The sequence below is a fragment of the Sinocyclocheilus grahami genome, unplaced genomic scaffold (genome assembly GCF_001515645.1).
Source record: "Sinocyclocheilus grahami isolate Dianchi unplaced genomic scaffold, SAMN03320097.WGS_v1.1 scaffold254.1, whole genome shotgun sequence".
Lineage (NCBI taxonomy): Eukaryota > Metazoa > Chordata > Actinopteri > Cypriniformes > Cyprinidae > Sinocyclocheilus > Sinocyclocheilus grahami.
In genome coordinates, this window is record NW_015505433.1 from 585,070 (window position 1) to 594,362 (window position 9,293).

General features: G+C 39.5%; 2 protein-coding genes across 2 annotated transcripts in view; one reads left to right on the plus strand and one right to left on the minus strand.

The window, feature by feature from the left end:
* The window catches only part of LOC107598694 (vacuolar protein sorting-associated protein 35-like), a 25,090-nt gene extending 20,410 nt beyond the window's left edge, over positions 1 to 4,680 (plus strand). Inside the window, exons 16-17 of the mRNA XM_016290086.1 lie at positions 1,214 to 1,357; positions 4,132 to 4,680. Coding sequence (XP_016145572.1) covers positions 1,214 to 1,357; positions 4,132 to 4,311 — 324 coding nt within the window. The 3' untranslated portion in view covers positions 4,312 to 4,680. The remainder of the gene's footprint in view (positions 1 to 1,213; positions 1,358 to 4,131) is intronic.
* A 1,181-nt stretch (positions 4,681 to 5,861) lies between these two features.
* On the minus strand, positions 5,862 to 8,889 carry hrh3 (histamine receptor H3). Its single transcript, XM_016290125.1, has 3 exons — positions 8,343 to 8,889; positions 8,086 to 8,252; positions 5,862 to 7,154 (listed from the first exon to the last, which is right to left on the minus strand). Exons 1-3 carry the CDS (start codon positions 8,713 to 8,715, stop codon positions 6,243 to 6,245), a joined length of 1,452 nt encoding a protein of 483 aa, XP_016145611.1. The 5' UTR covers positions 8,716 to 8,889; the 3' UTR covers positions 5,862 to 6,242.
* Positions 8,890 to 9,293: the final 404 nt, after the last annotated feature.

Sequence of the window (9,293 nt, forward strand, 5' to 3'; positions counted from 1 at the left end):
TCTTTTGCACTCATAGCACACCCCCATCCATTACATTAGACATTCTTGGATTCAGTTCTCATATTTTGTGTGTTGATTCGTGCTGATATGTGGCCAGCTCCTGCATTGCAGCAGTGTGCCGTTTTGCAGTGCGGCACTGTGGCTGTGAATGCCATGTGTTCATTTTTATACTTAGTATTTATCCTCCTTTTAAGAGTGCTGCAGGTTGTCATGATTTGTTTCATCACTCCATAAAGAACTGCTTCTTTGGATATTTTATTTTTCCTGGCATACTCATTTTATTTAGACAGGTGTACTGCACACATGCTGATCCATACAGTCTTGTTTAAAATCCATAGTTGCTGAATGCAGGCAGTATATGAAAGCTTTGCCTTTTAATTATTAGACGGAGCTTTTAACCAAAAACAGTAAACTAATTAAGAGGGGAAATTCTGAGTTCTCAGGACTGTCAAAATAAAAGGTTACGATTCTGACACTTATTGGCCAATGTGATAATTAAAACACAAAAAATATCAGACAATATATCTTGACTTATATATATCAGCATGGCCAAGATCATAAGGGTGTGACCCGATCTATGTAAAATAAAACAGCCTCTTTAACAGTCTTTATTTTGCGTTTGTGTACAACATTTGAATGCTGTTTCTTAAAAGTTGTGTTTATATCTTTGTGTAATTTTTTTAAATCTTTTTTTTATTCGCAAATAATGATTATATTTATGTTCTTTTGTTAAAGGGACAACACTCTGAGTGTATATTTTATTTTGTAAAATATCTTATGACTGCATGAAGTGAGCAGATCGTTAAATGTGTATGTATTCAGCATGTGTCATTTCTTTGCTCTAGTCTAGAGTGCATAGTGCATTGTAACTGACTTTCTCCTCCGCTCCCCTTGAAATGGCACTAAATATAGGGGACCTGATGTGGCAATTGTGCTTATTTTCTTTTATTAAGGATCGATAGACAATGTTGTTGTGACTCATAAATGCATTTGGAGAAATAGGATCATGCTGTTTTCCTTCTCTCGGTTCCACAGCATGTTCCTGGGAGGTATGTGTTGCCCCTAACAACAGAGTGTTCCCAATCCAATTCATAACCCCATACGCTGAAACGTGGAGCTGACTTAAGTGGCTTTTGCCAAGATAAAATAGAATAATTTGAGGCTGTTTACTACAGTCATAACTGAAATCAGTTTTTTTTCCCCTCTGTGTCAGATCCGTGATGGGCGGAGGGTGATGGAATGCTTGAAGAAGGCTTTGAAGATCGCTAACCAGTGCATGGACCCGTCCTTGCAAGTTCAGCTCTTCATTGAGATCCTCAACAGATACATCTGCTTCTATGAGCGAGAGAATGATGCGGTACGACCACAGATGCTCTTTCACCCCTCGTTTCTTCTTCTCCACTCTCTTATATCTCTTATTACTCACTTTCCTTTAGCCTGTTGTCTTTGCTGTGTCTCTCCTCTGATCTCTCGTCTCTCACTCATTCTCACTTTCCCTCGCCGTGCTCCACATTTTTCTCTGGTGCAAGCAGCGCTAGGTTATACCTTACTTGCACTTATCTGAGAGGAAGCATCTGTATCCATGTTCAATTTGGCGGAGATTGAGTCAGGACTTGCCGGAGCACATCAGGGGCACAGGGCAGCTAGGACTAAGAGGAAGCACAGACAAGCATGCACGCAGTCAATGTCAAGTTGTGCACATCAGTCATGGACTTATTACTGAGGTCGCTCTTGACATCTGAGCTAAATCCAAGGACAATGGCCTTTTTAAATGTGGATATAACTGAAATAGTCAAAACCAAAACAAATTCCCACGCTGCATTTCATTGACACATTACCTGTCAGTGTTTCTCCTGTCGTTATTGTTATAATGGAGAACAGCGTTGGGGATGTTTAAATGATTGTAGTGTTTTTCCATTGTTCTTTGATTGTATTCAACAAAGTGACAGAAATCAAATGCCGTAATCAAATCAAATTGCCGTAAATCCATAGTTTGACACCAAAGTTATTTTTGTGTTTATGTGACACTGGTGTCTCTGAGTGTGTGGGTGTGTGAATTTACCTGAGATGGCACAGTTTATGCACCACGTCTGCACTGCAAGTGAGATCGCTCACATTTATAGAAACAAGATAAGCACAGCTATTTTAATCAACAGAACGGTCTATACTGTAACTTTTCTGTTGCTTCTTTTCCTATGGAATTTAGTTTGTCCTTCATTTTTCTGTCAAAGTTTGGGGCCAGTAATTGTTTGTTTTTGAAAGAAGTCTCTTATGCTCACCAATGCTGCGTTTAATCAAAAAATACAGTAAAAACAGTAATACTGTGAAATAATACCGTTTCAAATAACTGTTTTCAATTTGAATGTATTTTAAAATGTAATTTATTCCTGTGATGGCAAAGCTGAACTTCAGTGTCACATGAATCATTCTAATATGCTGATTTGGTGTTCAAGAAACATTTATTATTATTATCAAGGTTGAAAACAGTTGTGCTGCTATATTTTTTTTGTGGAAACCATGATGCAATTTTTTTCAGGATTCTTTGATAAATATAAAGTTCAAAAGAACTGCATTTATTTGAAATAGATCTTACTGATCCCAAACGTTTGAACAGTCGTGCATCTTTAAAGTCACATTGTCATTGTCATTTTGATACCAGCATCATTGAAAATAATAACTTGTGTGAGTTAGTAACTCCTCTTAACTTCATTTTAAAGAACTGAGTCCTAAGTGCCATTTGTTCATGAATCAGTCTACACTGGTCTAGCTGTATGTTTTTGATTCTGTATAAATAGAACCAGCTCATAAGACTCAATTGTTCAAGAATATGACCACAGTGTTTGCATTGTATATTGTTTTTTCTTTCAGCCCATGAGGACAACTTAATAGAATGACATTTCTTGCCATTTTTTATGATACACTACACAATAACCAGTTTGCTACTGATATCTTTCCTTGCTAAATCCGCATTTGAAAAAAATACTGTTTTAGAAATATATGTGCAAACAAATTAACATGATTATAATAGTCAGTAAACAATCTAATCACAGGAATTTAAAGGGGTGGTTGATTGCGATTTCACTTTTTTAATGTTAGTGTGTAATGTTGCTGTTTGAGCATAAACAATATCTGCAAAGTTGCGGCACTGAAAGTTCAATGCAAACGGAGATATCTTTTAAAATTCTGGCAGTTTAATGCCTACAAAAACGGCTCGTAGGGACTACAAGAAGTTACTTCCTGGGTTTGTGACATCACAAACCCAGACAAACCCCCCCCTCGGGAAGAGGCAGCAAAGGGGGCGAGGCCATGCTGCGCTGCTTTAGAGAAGAGGAAGAGAAAACTAGAGGTGCACGTAAAAATCTATTCATATGAATTGTGATTCTGTCTTCTAACGATTCTAATGGATTCACAAGTTTCAAAATCAATGTTGAAAAAGCAGTGGTTCTTAATCCTGTTCCTCTCGTTCCCCTGCTCTGCATCGCTCTCTCATTCAGCTCAGCTCCAACAATGAACTTGCGCGCTTGCGGTTGCTGTACTGTATTAAACCTTTAATCACCTTTAAATAAAAACGTATATTAAAGGTTAACATAAGCAGTACCATTTACAAATAACAGCGTATCTAAAAGTATGAGACGACAACAATCAAAAAACATACCATTAAGAGCCGTGCTTGCACAGGTTCTGCACGATCCTCTTCACTAATATCCTCTGCTTCTCAATCGGGCTCAAACTGATAAGCGATATAGACGATGCCATTGTTTACAATACAACCGGAGCACAGCTAACCAATCAGAGCCCATCACGTATTTCTGAGGGAGGGGCTTCATAAAAGCAGGAAATGATCAGCGCGTTTATGGGAGAAGGGACAGAGCGGTGTAGAATAAAGGTAAATTATGTGAAAAATAATGCGTTTTTTTTTATTTAAACGAAGCATTAACACATGTTAGACTGCACCCCATAAACACAATCAAGCCTAGAAAAAAAACCAGTCAACCCCTTTAAGATTTCACACTTTGTTACTAAGAAAAACTTAACACTGTCTTTGTTCATTACTTTCTGTCTCTATCACTTTAAATTGCATAAATCCAGATCAGCCTGGATTTCCTCAACCTTTGCGTGTTTGCTTTGCAGGTGACGGTCCAAGTCCTGAATCAGCTCATCCAGAAGATCCGTGAGGATCTCCCAAACCTGGAGGCCAGCGAGGAGACGGAGCAGATTAACAAACACTTCCACAATACACTGGAGCACCTGCGTCTGCAGAGAGAGTCGCCCGAGTCTGAGGGACCTGCTTACGAGGGGTTGGTGCTGTAGGAGCCTCACGCATTTACATTTATATTTGTGTACACATGCATAGAGAGATATATGTATATGCCCACATGTGCACACCAGGGTATTCCAGCCAGGGGAAAAACAAAGCCAAACCCACCTGCCTCTCTACCCTTTACTCTTAACTGCTCATACTTTCTATCTGTTGTTTATGTCCTCTGCCTGTCTGTCTTACTCTCTTCTTCCTCTTTCTCATTTGGTGAGGTGTTTCCTAGTGAAGTCCTTAGAAAACCGTGTATGCACTGCACTCCTGCTCTGCGCTTCCTTCAGACTACCATTCCCTCTTGATACTATTGTTGCCATACAAATGAGCAAGAATAAAACTATATATATATATATGAGAGAGAGAGAGAGCAAAAAAAAACAAGTTTTCGTGTGGCTACACTACTTTCTAGCCCCTCCAGCCAAACTGGAGAAAAAAACGCAGAGTTTTATTGAGCCATGCATTGTTACGGTCTTTGTTTAGAGGACCTACACTTGATTCTACTTTGTTTTTTCAGCAGTAATATTTTAAACACCTTGCTGAATGAAAGACATTTGTGTAACTAATGAATAGTCTTGTTTCTCACCCTTTTACTTTACGGCAGACACTTTGGTGGCGTGAGACATTGTGTTGACTAATATGTGGAATGGGTGAACGTGTATAGACTCTATTAATGAATGAGTAGCCGTGGCTGTGAATCGAAACAATGTCAGAAGCCTTCTCTTGCATCTTGTCTCCTTTTTTGAATTATGATTCCCCCTCCCTCTTATATTGTATGTATAATCTAATTGTAAATCAGTTACAACAAAATATCATTGATTTCATGGCATTTGCACAAATAAAAAAAATGATATTAACCCCACATGCCTGTTGAGGTGTGATTTTAATATTATTAAAGTCGCTGTTATGAAAACAAGTAGTGGCAGATTTTTCCTTACATATTGTGACATACATCCGAATGTAATTGATTATTAAAAAAGAAGAAATGTAGGGCGGGAATTGGTTCAATCTATCATTTGTTGAGAGAAATCTGTCATCTCACTAGAAGAACCAGACATTTTGATTAAACATTACAAGGTCAAAAAATAGATCAAACTTGAAACATGTACATTGTTGACAATAAGATCTATAGCATGCATTTAGAAAATAGATTTTAATTTTAATTTTTAATGCTAACTTCAGCAGTTCCTGTTATTGTTAATAAGCATGTTAATAAGCTGCTAAAAACGTTGGTACTGGTTATTATTTAATACATGCAATTATTAAGAGTATTTGTCTGTTGGTTTTCTGACTTATTGTTCTTTATCTCTGTGTTTGAACAGAATCTCAATGGACTGTACATCTTATTACTGTTGATTAGAGACAAGTGTTCAGACTTTGTTGAAATAATCCAGTATAAATTGGTTATCTGGATATGATTATAAGAAATGAGTCATGCTTTTCTGTATTTAGTCAATCCCACAGTTGCTAAGGTAACTATAGGCTTTGCCAGCAATCCCTGTACATCTGTCATGTAGAATCAGTATACAGTAATCACAAACAGCATATCTAACATCATCTCAATTGTTCTCATTACAAACTGTGGTTTCAACAGGTATACCAGATTATGATCATAACTTCACCAGTACAGTTTATTTTGACATCAATTAAAATTACAAAGGCGAACATGGCACTGCACTAGACACTTCCAGTCATTTAAACATCATTTATGAAACAAATCTATAAGTCATCACTGAATTTGGAAGGAAAATTGCTATGCCACCATTTCTTACAAAAATTTGAGTTTGAATAAGTAGATGAAAGATCTGTCTACTCTCTCACAATGTACACAAAGAAAATGTTGTGCTACTGTTTGGTACTGCTAGATACAAGCACATTAAAAAAAGAAAGAAAAAGACTAGCCCCATCTGAAAATGTGGTCATACTCGTAACTTTAATACTTCTGGTCCATGTTCTGAGGTTGAATTTTTGTTTTGCTCGGACACAGTAATTTGCTGAAGGCTCTTTTGAAGCTGCTGTGGCACAGAGGATACAGGATTGGATTGATGGATGAGTTTATCCACAGCAGCCAGAACGAGATTTCATAAAGGTAGTGCTGGACGCACTGACCGTGACATGCTGCCCGGATGATCATCAGCAGCGTGTAGGGAGCCCAACAGAGTCCAAAAACGCACACTATTACAGCTAGAGACTTTGCCACCTGTTTATCTCTAGACAGGCGAAAGCGGCTGGCCAGACTGGCAACCATATCAGGACGGTGTCTATGTGATCCACCTGAATGATCCACGTAATGAAACTGTGCCTCACTGGATGTCAGGATCCGGTCTCCGACTTGCAGAGGAGGCAAGTCTGCAATTGTGCTGTCTCTTCGTTTAGTCTGTCTGCCATTGTCGAACTCTGCGGCAGACACCTTTACAGTAGAAGGTAACCGGCAGCACCGTGACCTTGAGGACAAGTTGACCTTCCTTTCCTCGACAGGCCTCACAAAAAACACACGCTGTACGTCGTCCGTTCTGACTGGCCTCATCTTGAAGCTCCTAAGCTGAATGTAAGTCGGCTGTTCTTCCCTCACTGCGCATCTCTTGCGGATGTTGATGTAAATGCTGAGGTTGAAGTAAGTGACGCTTATGAAAGGTGTGAAGAACTCGACAGTGGAGGCAGTCATCAGAAAATACCAGTTGAAGTAAAATTCAGCATAGCACTCTCCATCTGGCACTACACTTCCTCCTGTGATGTGTTCCCAGCTGATAATAGCTGGACCATAAAGCAGGAATGCTGCCAGCCACACGCAGAGCATCTTCAAAACAGCCTCTCTAGTGATGCCCTTCTGGCAATGGTAACTCACCTGGAACACAGATTTATAATTGCTTTAATATGCATTACACTCAGATAGATAGATAGATGATTGATTGAATTTGCACTTGAAAATATCATCTTTTCCCTGGTTGCCAGCTGAAATAATTCAATATTATGATTAAATGGACGTCACAGTGCATTTATCTCCAAGTCAGAGACAAAGGGGTTCACGCTTTTGTGCACTGTTGTATAATAGGATACAAATTAATGTTGACACATGATTGTTAAATGTAAAAGTGTGCATGGCATTTGCAGGTCTGCACTCATTGCGTCTGTCCAAATAGTTATGTATATATGATTTTGTTTCAAAACATTATGCTTTATCTTTGTGACCAGTTGACTCCGGAGGGAAACACAATCGAAATGTTCAAAGTAGCCTAATACTTGTTTTAGTAATACTTGTTAATCTGATTTATCTATGCTCAAATACAAAAAGTGTTTTCCACATAAAAAAAAGAGCGTTTAATGGCCTGATAAAATTATTTCTGTACTGTACTCTGTAGTTTGAAAACATTTACGACAAAAAATGAAAGCTCTCGTTTAGTCACCCTCATGTCGTTCCAAACCTGCACTAAAACAACATTGACACCATTTGTTTTTTACTGTATGGACAAAAAACACTGAGACATTCTTCAAAATATCTATTGTGCTCCACCTAAGAATTTGGAACGAGATGTGAGTAGAAATGATGACAGAATTTTCAATTTACAGTAAACTATCCCTGTAAGTAGTCATCTTTGTGTTATTGTTATTCTCTGCTCTTCTCTGTAAAAACGTAGATAATAAGAACATTTATTTTGTTGCAGTGTCTGTCAGTGGTGGCTCACACTCAGTTTGAGTTGCCATTCTCAAACACAGATTTGGACAAATTAGGAACGAAAAGAGAGTCTAACTGCATTACCAGCACAATCGGCACTCACAGCTTTAGTGACGGACTGAAACCTGTCGAAACTGATGAGCACGATGTTGAAGACCGAGGCGGTGCACAGCATATAATCCACCACCAGCCACAGTTTACACAGACCTCTGCCCAGTCTCCACTCACCCGTCAGGACATAGGGAATATACACGGGGATGCAAAACCCGCCTGAAATTCCAATAAAACACACATACGCTTAAAGGACACCATAGAGTTAATGCCAAAGCTGAAATGCAAACAGTCATTAAAATCACTCACCGACAAGAAAGTCCGCTATGGCCAAATTTAAAAAGAAAAAGTTGCCTTGTGTGCGTAAACTTTTCTCAACCACAAAAGCTAAAATGACAAGTGCGTTCCCGAAAACTGTGGCGAACACCAGCAGTGTCATAAGCACAGTAAGGAATATTGAGGTGGATGGAGAAAACTGGCCATACTGCGCGCGCCGGTTCTCGAATGTGTCCAAGTCGCCGACACTCGTCGCGTTTTCTCTCTCCAGCCCGGTCCAGTTGGGCGACTGCGGATTTCCTGATTTCCACATGAATGAAACCGCTGTAGGTATCCCGGGAGATTGTGCCACGGACAATAAAGAGGTTTGCATGGTGCTTTCCTCTGTCAACAAGCAATTATGCATGACAGTCGACGCGCAAAAGCTGCCGAGCCATCCGCTCGCCCGACGGAGACTGAGCTGCTCGTTCACAGTTCAGCGGGCGATCACAGGTTTTTATACCGACAGGAACAGAGCGTTCATTGGCTGCTTATTTAACGCTGCTCGGTCTGATGTGGATGACTGCGTTAGATGTCTTCATCCAGGATTACTTAAGAGTGTCAAACGCCCAGCTCTCGTTGTCATTGATGTACTGCATCCCAGTTTGCGGTGTCCCCACCTCCCACCACATGCCTCAGTTTACTTGCTCAAAAATCAGTTTCACAAAATGTGATTTAAAATCACACGTGTCCTGCTCTGGTGAAAAAGGGAATAAATCAGCCTAAAATGGTTTGTTGGTCTTAGCTGGTTTAGGTGGTCTCCCAGCCTCGTGGTCAGATGTTTAACGTGTCTCCATACAGGGCCAAGCTGGTCTTCACCTGGTCTTGCTAGCCAATTCTAACCATGTGAAAAATGGCTAAATCCTCTCTAAAACCATCTAGTCTAGGACCAACAAGGACCAGCAAATCAGATTAGGCTGTTGAATGTTAGAAGATCATTCTTTT